The sequence below is a fragment of the Nicotiana sylvestris genome, chromosome 11 (assembly GCF_000393655.2).
Source record: "Nicotiana sylvestris chromosome 11, ASM39365v2, whole genome shotgun sequence".
Classification (NCBI taxonomy): Eukaryota; Viridiplantae; Streptophyta; class Magnoliopsida; order Solanales; family Solanaceae; genus Nicotiana; species Nicotiana sylvestris.
Window position 1 is genome coordinate 75,621,438 of NC_091067.1, and position 23,060 is coordinate 75,644,497.

General features: G+C 39.1%; 1 protein-coding gene across 1 annotated transcript; it reads right to left on the bottom strand.

The window, feature by feature from the left end:
- Positions 1-432: 432 nt before the first annotated feature.
- Positions 433-912, bottom strand: LOC104240204 (uncharacterized). The gene has a single exon (XM_009794993.1). It carries the CDS (start codon positions 910-912, stop codon positions 433-435), a length of 480 nt encoding a protein of 159 aa, XP_009793295.1.
- Between the last annotated feature and the right edge of the window lie 22,148 nt (positions 913-23,060).

The following is a 23,060-nucleotide window of genomic DNA, read 5'->3' on the forward strand; positions in this document are numbered from 1 at the left end:
ACTGTGTGAACTTGAAATCAAGAGGAAACCCATGCAGTTTGTAGAACTTCTCAATGATGTGCCCTGACTTTTTACAATACTTGCATGAAACCCCCACACCTTGCCCAGGATTCCTTGACTCAAACTGAACTCTTTGACAAAAACTTTTCTGATTACCAGAAGGAGCAGAAGATGCAGAGAAAGAGACTGACTCATTTGAGAAGCCTGGTGTGTGAGAAGATTCCCTCTGTTTCTCATCATGTTGTAACATAGAATAAGCTCTACTAATAGTAGGGAGTGGAGACATCATAAGAATGTTACTCTTAATTGTAGAGTAAGTTCATTAAGACCAGCTAAGAACCAAAAGAGCTTGAGTTCTTCAATGAATTTAGGTAAGGCACCACAAGAACAAACAGGACCCACATATGCAGTACTTAGTTCATCCCAAAGACTTTACAACTTAGTAAAATAAGATGAAATATCTGAAGTCCCTTGAGAGATAGTTCCAATCTCCCTCTGAATCTGGATGAATTTAGACCCATTAGACTGTCCAAATCTTTCATTTATATCTAACCAGATTTCCCTAGCAGTGTCGTACCCCAATACACTGGTAGCAATATCCCTGGAGAGAGAATTGGTGATCCAAGCGATCACCATGTCATTGCACCTTTCCCAAAAGGGATAATAAGGAGAATCTACTGAAGGTTTATCATGCCGACCATTAATCAGGCCCAATTTATTTTTGGCAGATAGAGAAACGAGCATACTTTTCCTCCATGCAACAAAACCAGTGCCATCAAACGGAGGAGAAACTAAATGAGTACCAGGACTATCCGATGGATGAACATAGAAAGGGTGAGAATGATCTAGACTAAAAGTAGCAAAGCCCTTAGATGAAGTGGTCGAAGACGTAGTTTCAGCATCTATGGTCATGATAGCAGCTAGTATTTCTAAAAACAAATGATTTTTCTAAGGAAATTTCAAACCAGAATCATATATATACAGTAACAAATAGGAGTGAGAGTAGATAATACCGCTCTTCTTCTGAAATAATAAGAACCTATCTATGCTTTGAGATCCAGTCAAAACTCTATGAATAGACTCAGAAAAGCTTCATCTTTGAAGAAATCGACCACAACATCCACATTAATATGTAAAAACCCAAATTTTGGAATATTAGGGTTTGTAATCGAAACTTGTGAAACTAAGGTCGAGGGTGACATCGCTCGACCCGCATAAGGGAGCTGATACTGATCTTTGGCTCTGATACCATGTCAAGTAAAGAAAAGCTCGATTACAATGTAAAACTCCATTATCAGAGAAGAAGGAATGAGAGACGAAGAGAGAGAAAATATCTGGTCTTGTTGAAATGAAAATGTCTTTTTTTTATTATTCTAGAAAAATCTTTCTGTTTATATACAAGTTAAAGTGGCTATCAAATAAAAGTAAAATGTGGCTAGCTATTACAAAAATGTGTCTACTACATGTAATAGTGTATCATGTACAAATGTGCTACTTCATCTGTAAATGGGCCGATGGTTTTTTGGGCTTGTATTGTCCAACATTCCATACTTGCTTTTAATGATTTATGACTTGAGGGGATGATTGATTCTGGATTTGGAAGATTTTGGGTTGAAATTGAAATACTTGGTTCCTTAAGGTTGGCTTAAAAGGCCAAGTTTAACTTCGGTGAACATTTCGAGTAAATGACCTCGGAATCGGAATTTGAAGGTTCCAACTGGTTCGTATGATGTTTTTGGACTTGGGTGTATGTCCCAATCGAGTTTTGGATGAACCGGGAGCGATTTGGAACCTAATAGTGAAAGTTGATTCCTTAAGGATTTTGAAGTTCTTTAAATTTGGTTTGGAGCGGGTTTTTGTGATATCGAGGTCCAAACAAAATTCCGAGATCGGCAATAGTTCTATAATGTCATTTAAGACTTCCACGCAAAATTTGGTATCATTCCAAGTAGTATTAGTACGTTTTGGCACATTGGAAGTAGATTGAAGAACTTGAAGTTCATAAGTTTGATTTAGTTGGTTTTAGGGTGTGATTCTTAATTTTAATGTTGTTTTGGGCGTTCCGAGGGTTTGAGCGAGTCTGTTTTATGATTCCAAACTTGTCGGTATGTTCGGGCGGGGCTGCGGGGGCCCCGAGCGTCAATCGGACGAGGCTCGAGCTAAGTTGAAAATTTGAGAAGGAGCTGAAGCTCCAGTTGCTGTCATAACCGCACCTGCGGTTGGCCAGCCGTAGGTGCGAGCCCGCAGAAGCGGTTAAGCTATTACAGATGTGGCCCAAGGGGAGGAACCCAGGTTCCGCAGATGCAACTCCTCTGCCGCAGAAGCGAAACCACATGAGCGGTCACCCGACCGTAGATGCGGCCCCAGCTGGCCCGACCCATTTCCGCAGAAGCGGACAACCTCCTGCAGAAGTGAGACCGCAGATGCGGTCAACGCACTATAGGTGCGGAAATTGCTAAAGGCAGTGGCCTTCATTTAATATGGGAGTTTGTCATTTTTGGCACTTTTCACTCCATTCTTGGGCGATTTGGGAGCTTCAAAAGGGGAGATTTCAACATAGCTTTGTGAGGTAAGTCATTTCTACTTAATGTGAGTTTAATACGTAGTTCATGGATAAATTACAATATTTAAATTAGTGAAAATTATGGGTTTAGAGTAAAATCTAGGGTTTTGATATAAATGAGATTTAACCACGAATTTTTTTATGGAATATTATAGAAATCATATATTCTTGATCCTAAGGTTATGGGTAATGATTTTCTTCAAAAATTTCCTGAATTCGGGCATGTGGGCTCGGGGATGAATTTTAAGAACCTTGCATTTAGGTTGGGAAATTACTTTAATAGTAAGAATATGAACTCTTGAGCATATATTGACTAGTTCTTACCCCATTTGAATAGTTTTTGATCGTTCGGCTCCAATTTGGGGGTTTGAGTGTATTCTTGAATTTGGAAGTAAGCTTTGGGGTAAGGTAACTCTCCTTTCTAACCTTGTATAAGGGAATTAACCCCATAGGTGAATTAAATAAATGTATGTAACTACCTGTGGGGGTTACGTGCGTACGTGGTGACGAGAGTCCGTACGTAGCTACTATTATGCTAATTGTCCGGGTAATTTAGGACCCGTATCATGCTATACTTGCAAATGCTTGCGTCCTTACTTGCTACTAAGATCACTTAAGTCATGCTGGAAATTGGTAAATAAATATAGACTGTTATACTCACTTACTTGAGAATTTGTATGAATTACTTGACTATAAATGGATAATGTGTGCTTACTTGATAATAAATTATTATTTGTGGATCGGGCCGAGCACCTCGATAGTAAATAGATGCATCTATGATTCACACCATACGATCCTCTGGCAGTGCACAGTTAATATTATATTGGACCGGGCCGTACCACCTCGGCACAATGTGCGCATGTTATTTATATGGAACTAACTGTAATTTACACTACTTAAATGCTTTGAAATGTAAGTTATTACATGAAATGACTGAAATTGATATGTTGTTTATGAAAGAATATCTTATTTCTCCTTGCTCTTGGACTGTCATTTGTATTCATGTTATTCATGCTCAGCGTAACACTTAAACTGTATTATTATTGACCCTAGTAGGTGTCAAGTCAACCCCTCACCACTACTTTTTCGAGGTTAGACTGGATACTTGCTGGGTACATGTTGTTTATGTATTCATACTACGCTTCTGTACTTAATTGTACAGGATCTGAGGCAGGTGCATCTAGCTACCCGTCCGGCGCGCATTCGTGATACCTAATCGAGATCTCACGATCAGCTGCCCCCTTCTAAGCACATGTCAGAGTCTCTCCTTTTGTTATTACTGTCTATTCTATTTCAGGCAGTAGGATAGTTATATTTTTTGTACATTCTACTAGTTGCCCTCGTACTTGTGACATTAGATCCTGACACACACATTAGTAGACTATTACTTTTGGATTGTATTTCTATTATTATGATTCCCTTTAGTCTTTCCCGATTCAGTTGCCTTAAAAATTTGTTAATTCGACTGCTTTAAATTTAAGTTAAGTAAATGTTGGGATTGTTTATTAAAATAAACGAGAACTCACTAGTTGAATAGGGTTGGCTTATTTAACAATGGTGTTGGGCGCCGTCACGTTCTATAATGGAATTTGGTTCGTGACAATATGGTATCAGAGCACTAGGTTCACGTAGGTCTCACAAGTCATGGGCAAACCTAATAGAGTCTTGCGGATCTGTACAGAGACGTCTGTACTTATCTTCAAGAGGCTATAGGGTGTTAGGAAACTACTATTTATTCATCTTCTATCGTACCGTTGATGGTATACTAACTTCCCTTTTTCTATTCTCTCACAGATGGTGACACGCACGACAGACGTTCCAGACCCGAAAGGAGCCGCTCCCCCTATTGCTAGAGGCCGAGGCCAAGGTCGAGGGAGGGAACCGGCCCGAGGTAGGGGAAGAGGGCATCCCAGAGCTACCCCAATTGCACCACCGGTGGATCCTGCGGGGGATCCTATTATTGAGGAACATGGCAAGGTGCCCGCAGCAGAGCCTACCCCGTCGGACTTCATGACAGCACCGGGCTTTCAGGAGGTCATGGGCCGTATGCTTATTTTCATGGATTCTATGACCAAGGCTGGTTTATTTCCAATAGACCTAGCCACATCTCAGGTGGTAGGGGGAGTACATACCCTTATTTCTCAGGCTCCTTGGCATGCAGCCGTAGTGAATCAGACTCCGGGCACACTACCTGCGGATGCGGCCTAGCATGTTGCCTTAGTGGTACCCGAGCCCAGACCAGTTGCAGACGGTAATCCGCAGAAGTTATTGGACAGATGGACTAGGCTACATCCTCATAAGCGTCATGAGGATGCCCAAGATTTCATTGATAGGTGCAGGGACAGACTGCACAACATGAGGATATTGGAGGCTCATGGGATTGACTTCACTACTTTCCAGCTGGAGGGCAGGGCCCGTAGATAGTGGTAGTCTTATGTTCTTGGTAGGCCAGCGAGTTCTCCTCCCATTTCTTGGGGTCAGTTCATACATCCTTTCTTGGATAGGTATATTACACCCTATGAGAGGGAAGAGTTGCAGTATCAGTTTGAGCAGCTTGAGCAAGGTTAGATTTCAGTGACTGACTATGAGGCGAGGTTTTTTGAGTTGTCTCGCCATGCACTCATAATACTTCCTACTGACGTAGAGAGAGTGCAGAGGTTTGTTGCAGGGTTGCACTTCGGTATTAGGGCCAACATGGCCCGAGAGGTTGAGATGGGGACTTCTTATTAGCTGGGAGTGGAGATTGCTCTGAGGATTGAGGGCTACCGTCAGAGGGTTAAAGAGCATATGCAGCAGGACAAGAGGGCCCGTTTCTCCGGAGAGTTTAGAGGTGCCCCGGCTAGGGGTAGAGGTCAGTTTGGGAGGGGTCAGGCCAGCATGCCCCCATATTTAGCATCACCACCTCCTCGAAGTGCTCCAGCGCCCCCTATTTCAGCGCCATAACGGAGAGTTCTTACCGCCCGCCAGCCATCTAGGGTTCTTCTAGTGGTTATTCAGGTCCCTAGGGTTTTTCCAGCTCCTACTTTAGTGCTATACCGGAATACCGCCCACCAACTATTCAGGCTTCTTCTAGTGGGTCTACAGGCCATCAGGGTCAGATATCAGGGCAGCAAGTCACTGCACCGAGGGGTTGTTTCAAGTGCAGAGATCTCGGTCATATGAGAAGATACTGCCCCAAACTTCGGGGAAAGGCAATGTAGCAGGGTCAGCAGCCCATGATTTCAGCATTGACTGTCCGGCCGCCTAGAGGCAGAGGGCAGACTGGTAAGGGCCATTGTAGAGGTGGAGGCCAGGCAGGGGGAGGTCAGCTAGCTACTGTTCAGTTAGGTGGAGGCCAGCCAGCCTGCACTCCAGCCAGATTCTATGTTTTTCCGGCCAAACCATATGCATTGGCCTTAGATCCCGTTATCACACGTATTATTTCCGTCTACGATATGGATGCTTCAGTACTATTTGATCTAGGGTCTACCTATTCATATGTATCATCTGTGTTTGCTCATTTCTTGGATATTCCTCATGAGTCCTTGGGTACTCCTATTCATATGTCCACTCCTATGAGCGATTCTATGGTTGTGCATCGGATCTATCGGTCCTGTGTGGTCACATTATATGGTTTTGAGATTAGGACAGATCTCATGTTGCTTGATATGACCGACTTTGAGGTCATCCTGGGCATGGACTAGTTATCCCATATCACGCCGTCCTAGATTGCCATGCCAAAACTGTTACTTTCATGATGTCAGAGTTGTCGAGGTTGGAGTGGAAGGTTTCCTCAGTTAGTACATCTAGTTGGGTTATTTCTTTTTTGAAGACTCTGCATATGGTCGAGAAGGGTCATTTGGCTTATCTAGCTTATGTTAGGGACACCACCGTAGAGTCTTCGATGATTGATTCAGTTATAGTAGTTCGGGAGTTTGCTGATATGTTCCCTTCTAACCTTCCAAGCATGCTACCAGATCGTGATATTGATTTCTATATTGATTTGGCTCCAGGTACCCAGCCTATATCTATCCCACCATACCGTATAGCTCCAAAGAGTTGAAGAAGAAATTTGAGGAGTTATTAGCAAAGGGATTTGTGTGACCGAGTGTGTCACCTTGGGGTGCACCAGTGTTGTTTGTGAAGAAGAAGGATAGGACTATGCGGATGTGCATTGATTACCGCCAGTTGAACAAGGTTACCATCAAGAACAAGTACCTGTTGCCGCACATTGATGATTTGTTCAACCAGTTGCAGGGTGTTCTCTAAGATCGACTTGAGATCAGGGTATCATCAGCTGAAGATTCGGGACTCAGATGTCCCGAAGACTGCTTTTCGTACTAGATATGGCCATTATGAGTTTCTAGTAATGTCCTTCGGCTTGACTAATGCCTCAACGACGTTTATGGATTTGATGAACAGGGTGTTCAGGCCTTATATTGATTCCTTTATTATTGTCTTCATTGATGACATCTTGATCCACTCACATAGCCTGGGGGAGCAGGAGCAGCATTTGAGAGTAGTGCTCCAGACATTGCGAGAGCAGAAGATATATGCTAAGTTCTCCAAGTGTGAGTTTTGGCTTGAGTCAGTAGCATTCTTGGGGTATGTTGTATCAAGAGAGGGTATTAAGGTGGATCCTAAGAAAATCGAGGTAGTTCAGAGTTGGCTGTTGTTTTCCAAGTTTTTGACTTCAAGCCAAGCTAACTTTGGCAAGAGTGGACGAAAGGTTTTCTGTTTCTTGAATTTGAACTTATTGGTTTCAATTCTTGCCCAAGACTTATGGATAAGACTCTATAAGTCTTACTTACGACTTATCTTCAAGACACCTATACATGAATTAATGAATCACCCTTCCTAATTAGTGTCCTTGTGCCACGTGGGAGGGTGGTATAATTTAAATTTTTTATCCACTTATTAGTTAATCGGGTAATATCTTGTTATCCGGTAATTAATCAATTACCTGCATAATTTAAAAATTGCCACAAATTACTTAAAATTCTATTTATTTTTAAAGTACTTCATATATACTTTATATATTATACTACCGTGGTCATATGACACCTTGCATGGTACTAGTTCCTAATTATCAGGTATTATCGCTCGACCGTATTTTATTCCAAATTGGCTACTTTCAACGAAACTCATTTTCTTTAATCTGTGTATCCCTTTATCCTTCATAACACTTATTTATCGCTTGTTATAAATAGCGTAAGTACGTTAACGTCAAGATGATCTCATCCCCGAGTCTACGTCGGTTAACTGAAAACAAAATTTTAACGTATGAAAACGCGAGATGTAACATCCTTCCACCCTTAGAAACATTCGTCCTCGAATGTTTAACTCTCCAGGATTTATGTAACCTTGGTAGAGTCGCCTTTGTAACAACGCTACTACCAATTCTTCTTGTAGAAACCCAATAATTTAACGCCACATAGGACCACAATCATTAATAACGATGACGGCCTCACACTATCAATAACAATAGCTAGCACAAGAATTCGTACACGCACCTTGATATTATGACGTCTTAGTCGGACCCTTCTCCGGAGGAGGAAATAAGTAGGGATATCTAGACTTCATGTCTTCCTTGGCCTCCCAAGTCAATTCTTCCACATTATTGTTCTTACAAAGTACTTTCACGGAGGTTACCTTCTTATTCCATAGCTTGCGGATTTGTCGGTCTACTTTCCTCCACAAAATCACCAAGGTCATGCCTCACTTTCCCAACACTCTATCCACAATGCACCGCCATATGCTCTACACCCACAAGACCCGCAATGGCTTGCACCACCTCCACAAATATCGTATCTGCCTCCTCAAGCATGTCAACCACCTACCCGTATGAGGTTCCAACCGAGGCAGGAGTACAAAATGAAAAGACAGCAGGAAAAAGAAAAGACTTTCACTCCTTTTTTGGTCTCCCTAAATAAGGGTCGGATCAAAAAACCTGTCTAGTCGTTCTTTGTCTGAAAACTCTTCGAATTTTCAGTTAAAGAGGGGCAGCTGTAGACATGCGATTTTTGACCCTCCCCAAGATTTTTTATATTTTAGCATGTAAATATTTAGTTTAGGCGTAATATCGTTAATTCAGCTAGTTTTAACTATTTTATTTTATTTTATTTTATAACAAAAATGAAAATTACAAAAAATATTTTACCTAGTTACTTTTAATTCATGTACCTTTCATAATTTTTTTTTTAAAAATACAAAGATAGTACCCATTTTTCATCTTTATATAATCTTGAAAATATAAAAAAATATATAATTTCATGTTTTAATATAATTTGGTTTAATTAATTAGGATTAGTTTTTGCATTGTGTAGTATTTTTATCTTATATTAAAGGGAGTCAATTAAGGTGTTGGACCACAATTTTAGGAGTCTTATAGCCCAATTTTGGCCCAATTCGGATTAGCCCATTAAGCCTAATACCCAATACCTATTAAGCTAACCCTAGGGACCCTTCTAGACTCTTTTTTTGAACAAAGTAAAAGGAAAATCCTAAAAAATCCCTAAGGGAGAAAAACAGATCCATCGTTTTTGATAAAATAGGCCCTATGCATCATCTTCTTGGACCAACAGACCTAGAGCTAGCGAAGAGAAATTCTCCCAATTCCTAAAAAAGCTAGGAACGGAATAACCTAGAGAATATCCGCTCTCTATCGCTAGAGAAACCAAAAAACAGCCACCTCCTCCTAATGTTTCAATCTTTTTTTTCTTTCAATTGGGGAAGGACACTAGCAGCAACATCTGAAAAAAATAAATAAATAGAAATACAACACTTGCCTTTCCACAAAAATTGGCCAACCTCACTTTCATTCACTTTAAGAAGCATACAATAGAATTTAGGATAAAATTTAAATTAGTTGAAGAATGAAAGAATCATGGCGGTGGACTTAAAAAAGTCAGAACAACATGTAAGAGTAGAAAAATTCACCGAAAAATCTAGGATCTCGCCGGAGGGTAAAGGTAATCCGTTTGAGGTTTTCGAGTTCTGGGTTCACTCACGGACTTATTTTCGGTTTTGTCTTGAATTAATTTTTGGTTTCGAATTCGGTAAGCAGAGGCGGAGCTAGGATTTAAGGTGTATGGGTTCTAAATTACAAATCCAGGGTCTCAGAAAAAGTCACTGGGTTTTCTACTACTGTAGCAATAGCTCTACTGTAGCTCCGCCCCTAACTACATATGAATATTTTCTTTTTAATAAAGGCATAAGATCACTCCATGTGAATGCAAGTTAGTCTCACTAAGAAACTAAAAATAAGAAAGTAGGACAACAACCACATACCTTGTCTGTCGACAGACTTCTAGTTTGAAATTTTGGAAAGAACCAAAGCACAAATTGACAAAGAGAATGAAGTTCAAGATGTGGGGCAACCCTAGAATCAAAGATTAAAAATCAGATTTCGTATAAATTGTCAAATATAAAATATAAGAGGAAAACATGAAGAAAAAAAAAATCAGAAAATAAGAGTTGAAGAAGAAAAATAGTGTATAACTTCTAAGGGAGAAAAAGCATACACTGCGAGAGTTGGAAGGCGTCCGGCTCCGGCTGATTGTGGTAGCAGCGCCGGCGATCAACAGAGGTAGAATCCTAGCTTTTTTGATTTTGGAGTTAAGAAGATTAGAAGAGACAACCTTATGGTTTATTTATTCCCTAAAAAGAATAAATGGAGTAGTTTAAAGGAAGGCAAAGCGTGATTTAGACTTTGAAGTTGTCTAGGGGTTACGACATCGTTTACTTTCTGCTTTCTTAAAAAGACAAATTGTAAAAAACAAGAAAATAGCACACTGCTTTTGAAGGGATTCGAACCCACGTGCTCTCCAGGCGAACTCAAAACTCTTACCATTGAACCCAAACCTCTTTTGTTACTGGGTTCGGTATGATATATTTGTGTATAAACAATAAATTTTTCCATACAAATATAGGGTCTCGGAAAAAGTCACTGGGTTCGCCTGAACCCACACCCTCTACTGTGGCTCCGCCCCTGTCGGTAAGTGATTGTCTCTTGTAACTCATCCGTGATTGCTGTACAAAGTTTGCTTGGAGACTCTATTTCATTGAAGCTTCACTCTTAAAGGTCCATATTCTCTCTTTAATCTCAATTTCAATGATGGTACTGTGATGCTTATCTCTGGATTTACTTATGCTAATTTAGTTGATTGAATTACATTGACTGAATATATTACTCTTGGTATGCTACGTTGATCGATGAATATTGGTTGATTTGAGTTAAATTTTTAGTTGAAACTTTAATTGTAAACAATTTATGAATTCTTGTCTGGTGGATGTGTGTTGACACTTAATTCGAATGGAAGCAGTTAATGAGCCATTGAAGTAAGTGTGAATAAATGGAATGGGATTGGATTTTGGTTGGCAGCAGAGATATGGTAACTTTGTAATTAAGTGTTTAAATAATTTCTTAGTTATTTCAATTACGAAAAAATGCAATTTCTTCTTACAATTTTATTTTCAAAGGTGTTAACGCCTTGTTCAAATGATTTTCAATGGAAAGGAGTTTTAACAAATTTTAATTAGTTTGACTAATTACAACTCATTATCAAACTTTCTTTCCTTTAGCATTTTCTTTGCGTCTGGCCTATCTTATGCTGAAAAATCTCAGTTAATGAATTTTGTGCTAGTCCTTTAATTCAAATAATTACCCAAGTTTTGTTGAAGTGGACTGGGTGAATGACTTGAATAATATCATTATCCATCTTCATCGGTCATGCGAGGTTTTCATGTCGTGGTTCTAGTTCTGTAATTTCTTCTCGGTTCAATGAATCGAAGATTTTCTTTTTTTCAAAAAGTTAGTTTTAAATATGAACATCCATAATGCGCTTTAGTTGAGTACAAATTCTTGTAAATAATTGGGGTGCGCCATCTAACCACATAGTCTATGGACCTCACATCAATATCTTAACTAACGTAGAAAAATGCTTTGAACTCTCGTAGTTTGCTTTAGGCGCGTTTATTAAAATAATTGTCATAGCTACGGGTACAGTTCCCATGATGTAGTTGTGATGCTTAATTTTAAAATCCGAGGGTACATTTATGTGACCCGACCACAGTTTAATCTTGTTAATATAACAAACATGTTGTAGGTCGTAGGTACGGTTCCCATGACATGATTTGCAATGTGTAACAAAAAAATTAGCTATATGACAATCGATTATTAAAAGCGGTTTACAAGGAATAAAAATGCACATAGGTTTCAAAGATGTTTTAAAATCAGATAAATAGGCCAATAGTAACAGTTGAGCAACCGTGCTAAAATTGCGGAACCCGAAAATGCCTAACACATTCTTCCGGGTTAACAGAATTCCTTACCCGGATTTCTGTGTTCGCGGACTGCAAAACAGAGTCAATCTTTCCTCGATTCGGGATTTAAAACCGGTGACTTGGGACACCATAAATTATCCCATGTGGCGACTCTGAATTTTAATATAAATAATCCCGTTTCGATTGTCAGTTAAATTGGAAAAAATTCCCCTTATACCCTTCCGGGAGTAGTAAAAAGGAGGTGTGACAGCTCTGGCGACTCTGCTGGAGACAAGAACCCAGTATCTCTGGTTCAGGGTTCAAGAATTCGAGCTTAGTATAATTGTTACATTTGACTTTTATTTATTATCTGATTTGTATCACATGTTTGGACCTAATGTGCTAAATGCCATTTTTTACCGCTTTGATATTATTTGAACTGTATATAAACTACTGCGAAACCCTTCTCTTCTCATCTTTGGGGAAGTGTACATTGACGTGACTTCTTTTCTGTTAGTGTCATACCCTAAATTTATAAAGAGGTTCGGATAAGTTACAAAATTAGATGACCTTTTGGTTCCCGGTACGTAGCCCCCCTTGGCTCGAGTTGTCCGCTCGGGTACACCAAGTCTAGAACAATACACCCAGGTTTTAAACCTAGAATAACTCAGCCTCATGCCGAATCCCTAGTAGGAACACTTATTTGTATCATGTGCATTTGACTTTGGGGACTCAACACAGGGGTTGGGTCCGTCTGGGACAGGTGTACCCAAACATAAAAGACCATCTTGCTACATCTTATATGCTATATGTAACATTCTTCAAGGGCAAAAGAGGTCATTTGGCGGACCAACGCGGGTTGAGGGAAAATGAGAAAGAAAAGAGTGTGAAGCGTATAATAAAGCAAGTATGGCCCAGTTATAATTTTCTTTCACGCTTTTTCAAGAAAAGACTAAAAAATGAAAATGAAAAATCCAAAAAGATTTTGCACTTTCCCATTATTTTTTTCAAAAAAAAAAACAAAAAAAGAGGAAAAAGAAAATCCAAAAAGAGTTTACATGTTTCATCATTTTTCAAAAAAAAAGACAAAAAATATACTTTCTCTAATTTAGTTATTTTTTTCAATTCTCGCCCGTATCCAATCTTCCCGAACTACGCGAACCTGATTCTCGTCTTTCAGGGCATGATACGTAGGCAACCCACATAGGGTCTGGTCTTCCTAGTGAATCTTAGGTTCTTGATTTTGCGGGGTCTTAGCCAAATTTTGCACTTTTAGCTACTTTTAGCCACATAGGTTAATTTTAGAAGAATAGTCATAATTAATCATGTATTGCATGTGTCCAACAGGAAGAGTTATTGTCTCATATAACGTTCTAGGTCTTTAACTTTATTTGGTCTTAATTTTCTCATACAGGTGTGGACTTACTTACCGGAGTTTGAGCATGAAAGACACCCCAGGACCATCCAGTCAGGGTCGCTCATTCAAGAGTTTGCTTAAGGAGATTTTTTTTAGTTATTATGTTTTGAGTCTGTTGTTCTTTTTTATGTTATCCTTTACCTTCTAGTTTTGTACAGTAATGTCGAGTCTTTTAGGTGATGTTAGAGTTTGTCATAGTCTAGTTAAGTTTGTCGAGTCCTTTGTTATTGTATTTCCTATTTGTATTTGAAAAATGTGTTATAAATCAAAAATCCAAAAAAAAAAGAAGAAATTTTACGTTTTTATATTTCCGTTGGAAGTTATCTTTAGAATACTAATTCTAGGAATAAAAAAAAATCATTTGAGGTAGTTTTCCTTTATTGATATAATATCTAGAACTCAAAATAAAGTTTGCTTTTATGTTTCTTTTAGTATATTAATACTAAAATTTTAAAAAAAAGAGATTTTTCTTTTAATACCCCTTTAGAAGTTTCTTTAAGATATTAATTTTAAAAATTCAAAAAAAAAGTTTTTCTTTTGAGGTTCTTCTTTGGGAAATATATAAAATAAATATATATATATATATATATATATATATATATATATATATATCTTTGTATTTTCACTAGAACTTTAGGATATTGTACAGAGAAGGAAAAAAGCAGACTCTATATATTGTTTATCTTTAGAGTTTCTCTCTTAGGTAGTCAAAACTGAAATCCAAAAATATTTTTTTATATTTTTCATTTCTTAGTTCGAAATCTTTCTTTCAGGATATCAAACGAAAATTCAAATTATTTTTCTTTGGTTCATCCTTTAGATTTCCTTCCTAAAAAAAAGAATCAAAAAATATTTTTCTCTTCTAGGAGTTTTTCCTTAATAATTTCTCATCAGAGTATTCATTAAGGTAAAAAAATAAAAAAGAAAAGAAAAAGAAAATGAGAAAGTTAGTTTGTTTACTTTATTCCCGATCTTTCCGAACTATGCAAAGATCTGATTCATGCGACGTCATGATACGTAGGCAACCTACATAGGGTTCGATCGAATTATTTTATTTAAGTTAAAAGAAAAATAAAAAAAATAAAAAAAGATAGGTGAAATTATGGGATGTGAGAAATGAGAGGAAAGAAAAGAGTGATAATTAGAAGAAAAAGAGGAAGGAGAATGAGTAAGCCAAGAAGTGCTAGAAAAGAAAGAAAAGAGAAGATTGAAATGAAAAAAATTGGGATGATGCCAAGTGACCTTGTGACCCTCGAAGGCATTCTAGAACCGTTAATTGTTGCTAGGTGCATTACACGCAATGTGATATTTTTAGCTGTTAAATGCCCTAATGCTAACAAAATGACCCAATTTTGTTCCTTTTGTTATCTTCATTGAGCAGAAGGGTGGTTGGTTGGTGGTTTCTAAGTAACTCATCCATACAACACAAGGTCAAAGAATAAGGTAGCCATGGCTAGCAAAGACTTGGACACAGGGGTTATTGATCCGTCTAAGGAAATTGTTGAATCAGAATCTGAGTTGAAAGAAGAGGTCTTAAGGTTGAAAGGACAGATGACCGAAATATACCAAGCCTGGATTAGTGGGAGTCTTCCACCATCAGTTCCCACAAACTACACTGAAAGCCTTGTCACCATTATGCCATTGTCACAAGTCCAGGATATCTGCCCACAACCTTTTCAAACTCCACCCCCCCAGAACCACCTCTTATCCCGCTCCCTTGACCACTCATGTTTTTGTAGCTGATCCACCTGCTACCTTCCTCGATCCTCTAGCGAGATTGTGTTCAAAATCCCCGATGCCCAACACTATGATCCAAAACCAATTTTCAAGATCTCGGGTCCATACTCTTACGCTCCTCATTTCGAGCCTCCCGGTGAGACTGCAAAGCCTACTAAGACAATGGAGCAAGATGAGATATTCAGAAGGCTGAAATGGTTTAAGATGCCAAATTTAATTTGTATGATGGACGTGGAGATCTAGTAGCCCATTTGAGGGGTTATGACAATGAAATGAGAAGTGTTAACGGAAAAGATGAGTTGCTGATGACGTATTTCAGTGAGAGCCTAATTGGGGCAGCTTTGGAATGGCATACCCATCAAGATTTCGGTAAGTGGTATACATGAGATGACAAGACTCAAGATTTTGTGCGACACTTTCAGTACAATATAGACATTGTCCCAGACCAGTCCTCCCTATCTCAGATGGAAAAGAAACCCAAGGAAAGTTTTAGGGAATTTTGGTTCAGATGGAATGAACAAGTTGCCCGGGTCAGTTCTCCGATTGATAGAAAGGATGGTGTTGAGTCCCGCCAACGACAGGATCCAGCGAGCATTCCTGCTAAACGCTTTCAACCTCAATACCGACTCCATGAATATTCTCGTACTCCAGATAATCCTTCCCAGTGCTACTTTCCTCCACAAAATCACCAAGGTCATGCCTCACCTTCCCAGTACTCTATCCACAATGCACCGCCATATGCTCCACACTCACGAGACCCGCAATGGCTTGCACCACCTCCACAAATATCGTACCCGCCTCCTCAAGCATGTCAACCACCTACCCGTAGGAGGTTCCAACCGAGGCCGGAGTACAAAATGAAAAGACAGCAGGAAAAAGAAAAGACATTCACTCCTTTTTTGGTCTCCCTAAATAAGGGCCGGGTTAAAAAACCTGTCTAGTCATTCTTTGTCTAAAAACTCTTCGTGTTCCCAGTTAAAGAGGGGCAGCTGTAGACATGCGATTTTTGACCCTCCCCAAGATTTTTTATATTTTAGCATGTAAATATTTAGTTTAGGCGTAATATCACTATTTCAGCTAGTTTTAACTATTTTTTTTTTATTTTATAACAAAAATGAAAATTACAAAAAATATTTTACCTAGTTACTTTTAATTCATGTACCTTTCATAATTTTAAAAAAATACAAAGATAGTACCTTATTTTCATCTTTATATAATCTTGAAAATATAAAAAGAATATAGTTTCATGTTTTAATATAGTTTAGTTTAATTAATTAGGATTAGTTTTTTGCATTGTGTAGTATTTTTATCTTATATTGAAGGGAGTCAATTAAGGTGTTGCACCACAATTTTAGGAGTCTTAGAGCCCAATTTTTGGCTCAATTCGGATTAGCCCATTAAGCCTAATACCCAATACCCATTAGCTAACCCCAGAGACCCTTCTAGACTCTTCTTTTGAACAAAATAAAAGGAAAACCCTAAACAAATCCCTAATGGAGAAAAAACAGATCCACCATTTCTGATAAAATAGACCCTAGGCATCATCTTCTCGGACCAACAGACCTAGAGCTAGGGAAGAGAAATTCTCTCAATTCCTAAAAAGGATAGGAATAGACTAACCTAGAGAATTTCTGATCTCTATCGCTAGAGAAACCAAAAAGCAGCCACCTCCTCCAAATGTTTCAATCTTTTTTTTCTTTCAATTGGGGAAGGACACTAGCAGCAACATCTGAAATAAATAAATAAATAGAGATACAACACTTACCTTTCCACAAAAATTGGCCAACCTCACTTTCATTCACTTTAAGAAACATACAGTAGAATTTAGGATAAAATTTAAACTAGTTGAAGAATGAAAGAATCATGGCGGTGGACTTAAATAAGTCAGAAAGACATGTAAGAGTAGAAAAATTCACCGGAAAATCTAGGATCTCGCTGGAGGGTAAAGATGGTCCGTTCTAGGTTTTCGAGTTCTAGGTTCACTCACGGACTTATTCGCAGTTCTGTCTTTAATTAATTTTTGCTTTCGAATTCGGTAAGTGATTTTCTCTTGTAACTCATCCATGATTGCTGTACAAACTTTGCTTGGAGACTCTCTTTCATTAAAGCTTCACTCTTAAAGGTCCATCTTTCTCTCTTTAATCTCAATTTCAATGATGGTATTATGATGCTTATCTCATGGATTTACTTATGCTAATTTAGTTGATTGAATTACATTGGCTGAACATATTACTCTTGGTACGCTACATTGATCGATGAATATTGGTTGATTTGAGTTAAATTTTTGGTTGAAACTTTAATTGTAAACAATTTATGAATTCTTGTCTGGTGGATGTGTGTTGACACTTAATTCAAATGGAAGCAGTTAATGAGCCATTGAAGTATGTCACGACCCAAATTCCACTAAGGGTCGTTTGGCGTTGGACACCGCTGCCAGGCAAGCCAATCAAAATACTTAATTAAATTTCCGTTTTAATAATATTGTAAAACTATGATTTTCCTTCAATTTTACTTGTAAAAAATAATCATTTCAAATCAAATATGAATGTTAAGAAGTTAATACAAGATATCACATAATCATCTCAGAACCCGGTGTCACAAGTGCATGAGCATTTACTAGAGAATGAAATAAAATACAGTAACTATCCGAAATACAAGGTGGACAGAAATAAAAACACTGTAAATTACTCTGAAGGGGACTCTGCTGGCTGCGGGTCGTCTCGATAAATGCAGCTCACCTAAGTCTCCGTATCAACCATGCCACTATGCCACTAAGCCACTAGCCACATATGAACCTGTGCAACAAAAATGCACAGCAAGCATAGTATGAGTACGAAAACAACGTATGCCCAATGAGTATCCCGTCTAATCTCGAAGAAGTAGAGACGAGAGGTCGACTTCGACACTTACTAGTGCTCCAATGATAATATAGTAAATATGTGAGGAGATCAGGGAATTTTATAAAACAACAAGTATAATTCATAAAGCCAGATAGCAGGTAAACAACTTACCAAATAATAATGGATTTCCAAAGATTTACTTTTTATTATCATTATTAATTTATCTCCGACCAGGAAAGGCAAATGTCAACATTTATAAATCTCAAGCAACAATACAAGCACGTGTATATCATGTCGAGGTCGTACGGCCCGATCCAACATAAATGTTAAATGTGCACTCCGAGGATTGAACGACGCGAACCATAGATACATCTATTACCCCACTCGCGAATCATCCATGCGACGCGATCAACATAAAATAAACAAACACCCTGCTCGCGAATCATACATGCGACGCAGGTACACATATAATCACATATTCAAACAGTTAATCAAGACTTCATCAGGGAACAACTATCCAAGGAAAATCCAATTCTCTTTTTACAATTCAAGAAAATGAAGCTCAATCTTTTAGAAATCCACTTACTAATCCGATGTGATTTAAGCAATTCAAACCGTCAATAGGATTGCAAATATTTCCAAGTACAACATGCTTTTTGGTCCTAGACTACCTGGACAATAGCATAATAGTAGCTACGCACGGACTCTCGTCACCTCGTGTGTATATAGCCCCCACAAATAGGAGCACATAACCAATTAGCTGACCTATGGGGACAATTCCCTCTTACAAGGTTAGAAAGGAGACTCACCTCGCTCCAAAGCCTATATTCCAATTCAAGAACACGCTCAAACCTCCAATTTGGAGCCGAACGATCCAAATCTATTCAAATAGGGTAAGAACTAGTCAATACATGCTTAAAAGTTCATATTCTAATTATTAAACCAATTTCCCAACCCTAAATGCAAGGTTACTAAAATTCATCCCCGGGCCCACGTGCCCGGATTCCGGAAATTTTTGAAGAAAATTGTTACCCATAACCTAAGGATCAAGAATATATGATTTTTACTCAATTCCCTAACAAATTTCGTGGTTAAATCTTGTTTTTACCAAATTCTAGGTTTTTCAACTACAACCCTTGATTTTTCCTAATTTTCACATGTTAATCTAACCATAATCCATGTATTTAACTTATGATATGTAGAAATTACTTACCTCTTTGATGATGATGGAATCCCTCCTCAAATGCTCTCAAAAATCGCCTAAGGCCAAGTAGGAAATGAGGGAAATGGGCTAAGTCTCGGAATAAAAAGCCACTGCACCAGACGCAGAAGTCGCATTTATGACTCCAGGCTCGCAATTGCGATGTCGCATTTGCGACAAAAGCACCACAAACGCGAAGCCCGGCCTCCCCTGACATGGTCGCATTTGCGACAGAATCCTCGCAAATACGAAGAGGACAACATCGCAAAAGCGATGCCCCCCCTCGCAAATGCGATCCCCCACTCAACAGCCCTAGGTTCGCAAATGCGAGCCTCCCTCGCAAATGCGATGTCGCATTTGCGATCAAAACACCGCAAATGCGGTCATACTAGTACCGACAGTCCCATTTCTTACCAAATCACTTCGAAGCTATCTCGGATCACACTCGAGCCCCCGGGGCTCCAAACCAAACACCCGTACAATTCTAAAAAACATAACACGAACTTCCTCGAAGCCTCAAATCACGTCAAATAACACTAAAACCATGAATTGCACTCCAATTCAAGCTTAATGAACTTTAAGATTTCAACTTCTACTTTCGATGTTTAAACTCGTCAAATCACGTCCGATTGACCTCAAATTTTGCACACAAGTCATATTTGACAGTACAGACCTACTCCAACTTCCGGAATCGGATTCCGACCCCGATATCAAAAAGTCCACTTCCGGTCAAACTTCTCAAAAACCTTCAAATTTCTATCTTTAGCCAAATGACTCCAAAATGACCTACGAACCTCCAAATTCACTTCCGATCGCGCTCCCAATACCAGAATCACCATACGGAGCTATTCCCAAACTCGGAATCTCAAACGGACGTTGATAACCCTGAAATGAACTTCAATCCAAACTTATGAGATTTTTCCAAAAATGCTAACTTCCACAATAGGCACCGAAACGTTCTCGGGTCTTCCAAAACCCGATACGGACATATGCCTAAGTCCGAAATTATCACATGAACCTGCTGGAACCTTCAAATCTCGAATCTGAGGTCATTTACTCAAAAATTCAATCTTAGTCCATTCTTTCAACTTAAATCTCCCAAAATGAGAATTCTCTTTCCAAATAAACTTCGAACTTCCTGGAATTCAATTCCGACCGTGCGCACAAGTCATAATACCTTAATTGAAGCTGCTCATGGACTTAGACTACTGAACGACGCGCTAGAGCTCAAAACAACCGATCGGGTCATTACATTCTCTCCCACTTAAACATACGTTTTTCCTCGAACATGCTGAGAACTACACTGAAGTAGTGTGAAATCACTGTTTAACACCTCGTGCACCTACCCGTGCTACTACAACTCAGTTGAGCATGCTAGCTTGATCAATTCTGGAGATATTCCCTTTTAATCAAGCAAATAAGCCTTAGAGCCAAATTCCAACGTCCAAAATTTTATGCCAGGATTGTTTCCAACATACGCTCACCGTATCAATAACTACACGCAGCACCAAAACATGACTGCATACCTTAGTCGAATTTGCACCTTGCACTACTTTACTCACAGGACCCCAATAACATTCTCTGATCAAATTAGTCGAAATTCCACGAATCTGATGCTCCCAATGCACCTCATGATATATATTAGTCTTGCTTTAACTCTTACACTACCGCCACGATGGAAGAGATGTGTAGAAATTCATAACTAACTGCTGAATCAATTAATCATTGGGTCTATACTCCTGACAAGAACCATCACCTCATTCTGAACCAAATAATGGTCTTAGCTTCTTAATGTACTTCATATAATCAGATTGCACTGATCCTAAATCCAATGATCTCGTCTCACCCAGTACGAACTGCTTAGGGAATAAGCCATCCCGGACATTATCAAAAGTCTCATGTGATGCCACAATGTGCCAATAGGCTACCAATTCGAACGTGATACAAAGGAAAACGAACTCTGAAAAGGAAATCCAATTGCCCTGCTCGCAAATCATACATGCGACACGGTCAGCACAATTAAACAAACACCCCGCTCGTGAATCGTACATGCGACGCGGGCAAACAGCTAATATGAGTTTTCCTCAGAAAAAAAGGAAACAAAACACATAAAAACAAATATAGGGAACTGTACTCAACATCACATTGTTGCGGCGTGCAAACCGATCCAAATAACATACCCATGGTGGCGTGCCACCCGATCTACACATAAAATTCACATAAGGAGATACACACCGAGCTAGATTTCTCATTACAACAAAATACCGAATATCGGTCACAAGCACGCTAAGTGCATAATACCATTCCTAGGGAGACATATATCGCTATAAGCTACAAACTTAAGCACAACTGAGGTGCGATATATGATCTGAATCTCAAAAGCCATTCTGCTCATATAACATCGTCTCTACGTGGAACCTCAACACATAAGAAATTCACCAAGCCGTATCACAACTCACACTGTGCAATATATCATTACATGAAATAGCTGACGATGAAATAACACCCCGACTACTCTTCCATAAGGAGCGCATTGCTGAAATGAACACATCTGGCCTGATATAGAGCCCATATTCACATCTAAATCCATCCACCGACCTCAAGCTGATTCTGATAGCACTGAACTAGGCTAATAACCTTTCAAAGGTCCATAATCGCCCCCTTTTTCTCATAACACACAAGAACAACCACCATAACTGGAGTAATCCTCCACAATTGACAACCCAATAAACCGAGTGCCCTCCAGGCATCAATTCTCAATTAATGATACTACCACTATCTTCATACTTGGTTTAAATTCTTTAATCAATCAAGTGACTACATGCCACACTTATACAACCTTCCCACGGGACACACTCCCATGACCTTCCACACCACATAACAAGTCTGCACATCCTCACCACCAGCCATACCATGCTATAAAGCAAATCAAGAATCCGCAAATCAATACATGGAGTCTCTTGTACAAGGCACTGATCTCTGGTGACGCTGAAGACAATACTAACTTACCTTAAACTTCCAAACTCCTATATTGCTCATCCGAGCTCGCGATATTCTTTCCAACACCGAACCGCAACCTTGATCCTCACTTTCAGATTTCATACCGCTCACTGCACCCAACGCGCCAATATATGATAGAGCAGGATTTTCATCATAATTTCGGAACCATTAATAGATTGACGCTTCATCATATAAAAACTTTTCACTTAACTCACTTCAGGAGAACCATAGCAACACATAGGTGAATTCTCATATCCGCCGGTTATGCAAATTTCTAAGTAGTGGTCTAAGCCACCATAGCCCTTCCGGGATCCGCCTACACATAACAAGCCATAACAGTAGAATACTTCTAAATAACATCAATTATGGCAGCCAACAAGCCTCGCACGTACCGTCACAAATCACTTGCATAACTTGTTCACGCTGAATGAACTGATCACTACCACCAATATGCCAATTCAACTATGGCTAACCAATCTATCTTCTTCCAATTTATCCTTGATTGCCTTAGAAATAATAATAACTCCATTCAACACATAACATACTCTATCCACACTCACCCCAAGTGACCTTGAATCACGAGACTATGCTGTCTCAAATCCCATGAACCGTTTCATACTTCCCTTGTGCGCACATTCACTTCCTCAACGGGTATGCCCATTCTAATAGTCCCTCTAAGAATTCGAAGTCTTTTCTCATTTTCCTTCCAAATGCTACACTGCAAGACAAAACATCATAGAACATTCTGGGCCTCTACCTATAGGCTCGAAATTATTAGGCACCACACTTTACCCTTGAATCCACTAGGACCATTGTTGAGAGCCACCCGCTCTGACTTGGCCCCGAATATAATCAACTCCATAAATCTTTTAGCATATGAATACCCTCTCGACGAAGCACCCGACAGAATCACTTCCCTTGAAACCCGCATATATACAAGGCATAAATCCTTAATCCTTCCCCAAGTCTGAACATGAGCTAATAAGGCCAACCATAGCACCCCTTTAACAATCCCTTTGCTAAAATTACCACTTATGCCCTTTTACCGTAGTTGAAATA

Bases quoted from the DNA above. Each gene is read 5' to 3' on its own strand.
- LOC104240204 (XM_009794993.1), bottom strand. From the start codon at position 912: ATGACCATAGATGCTGAAACTACGTCTTCGACCACTTCATCTAAGGGC.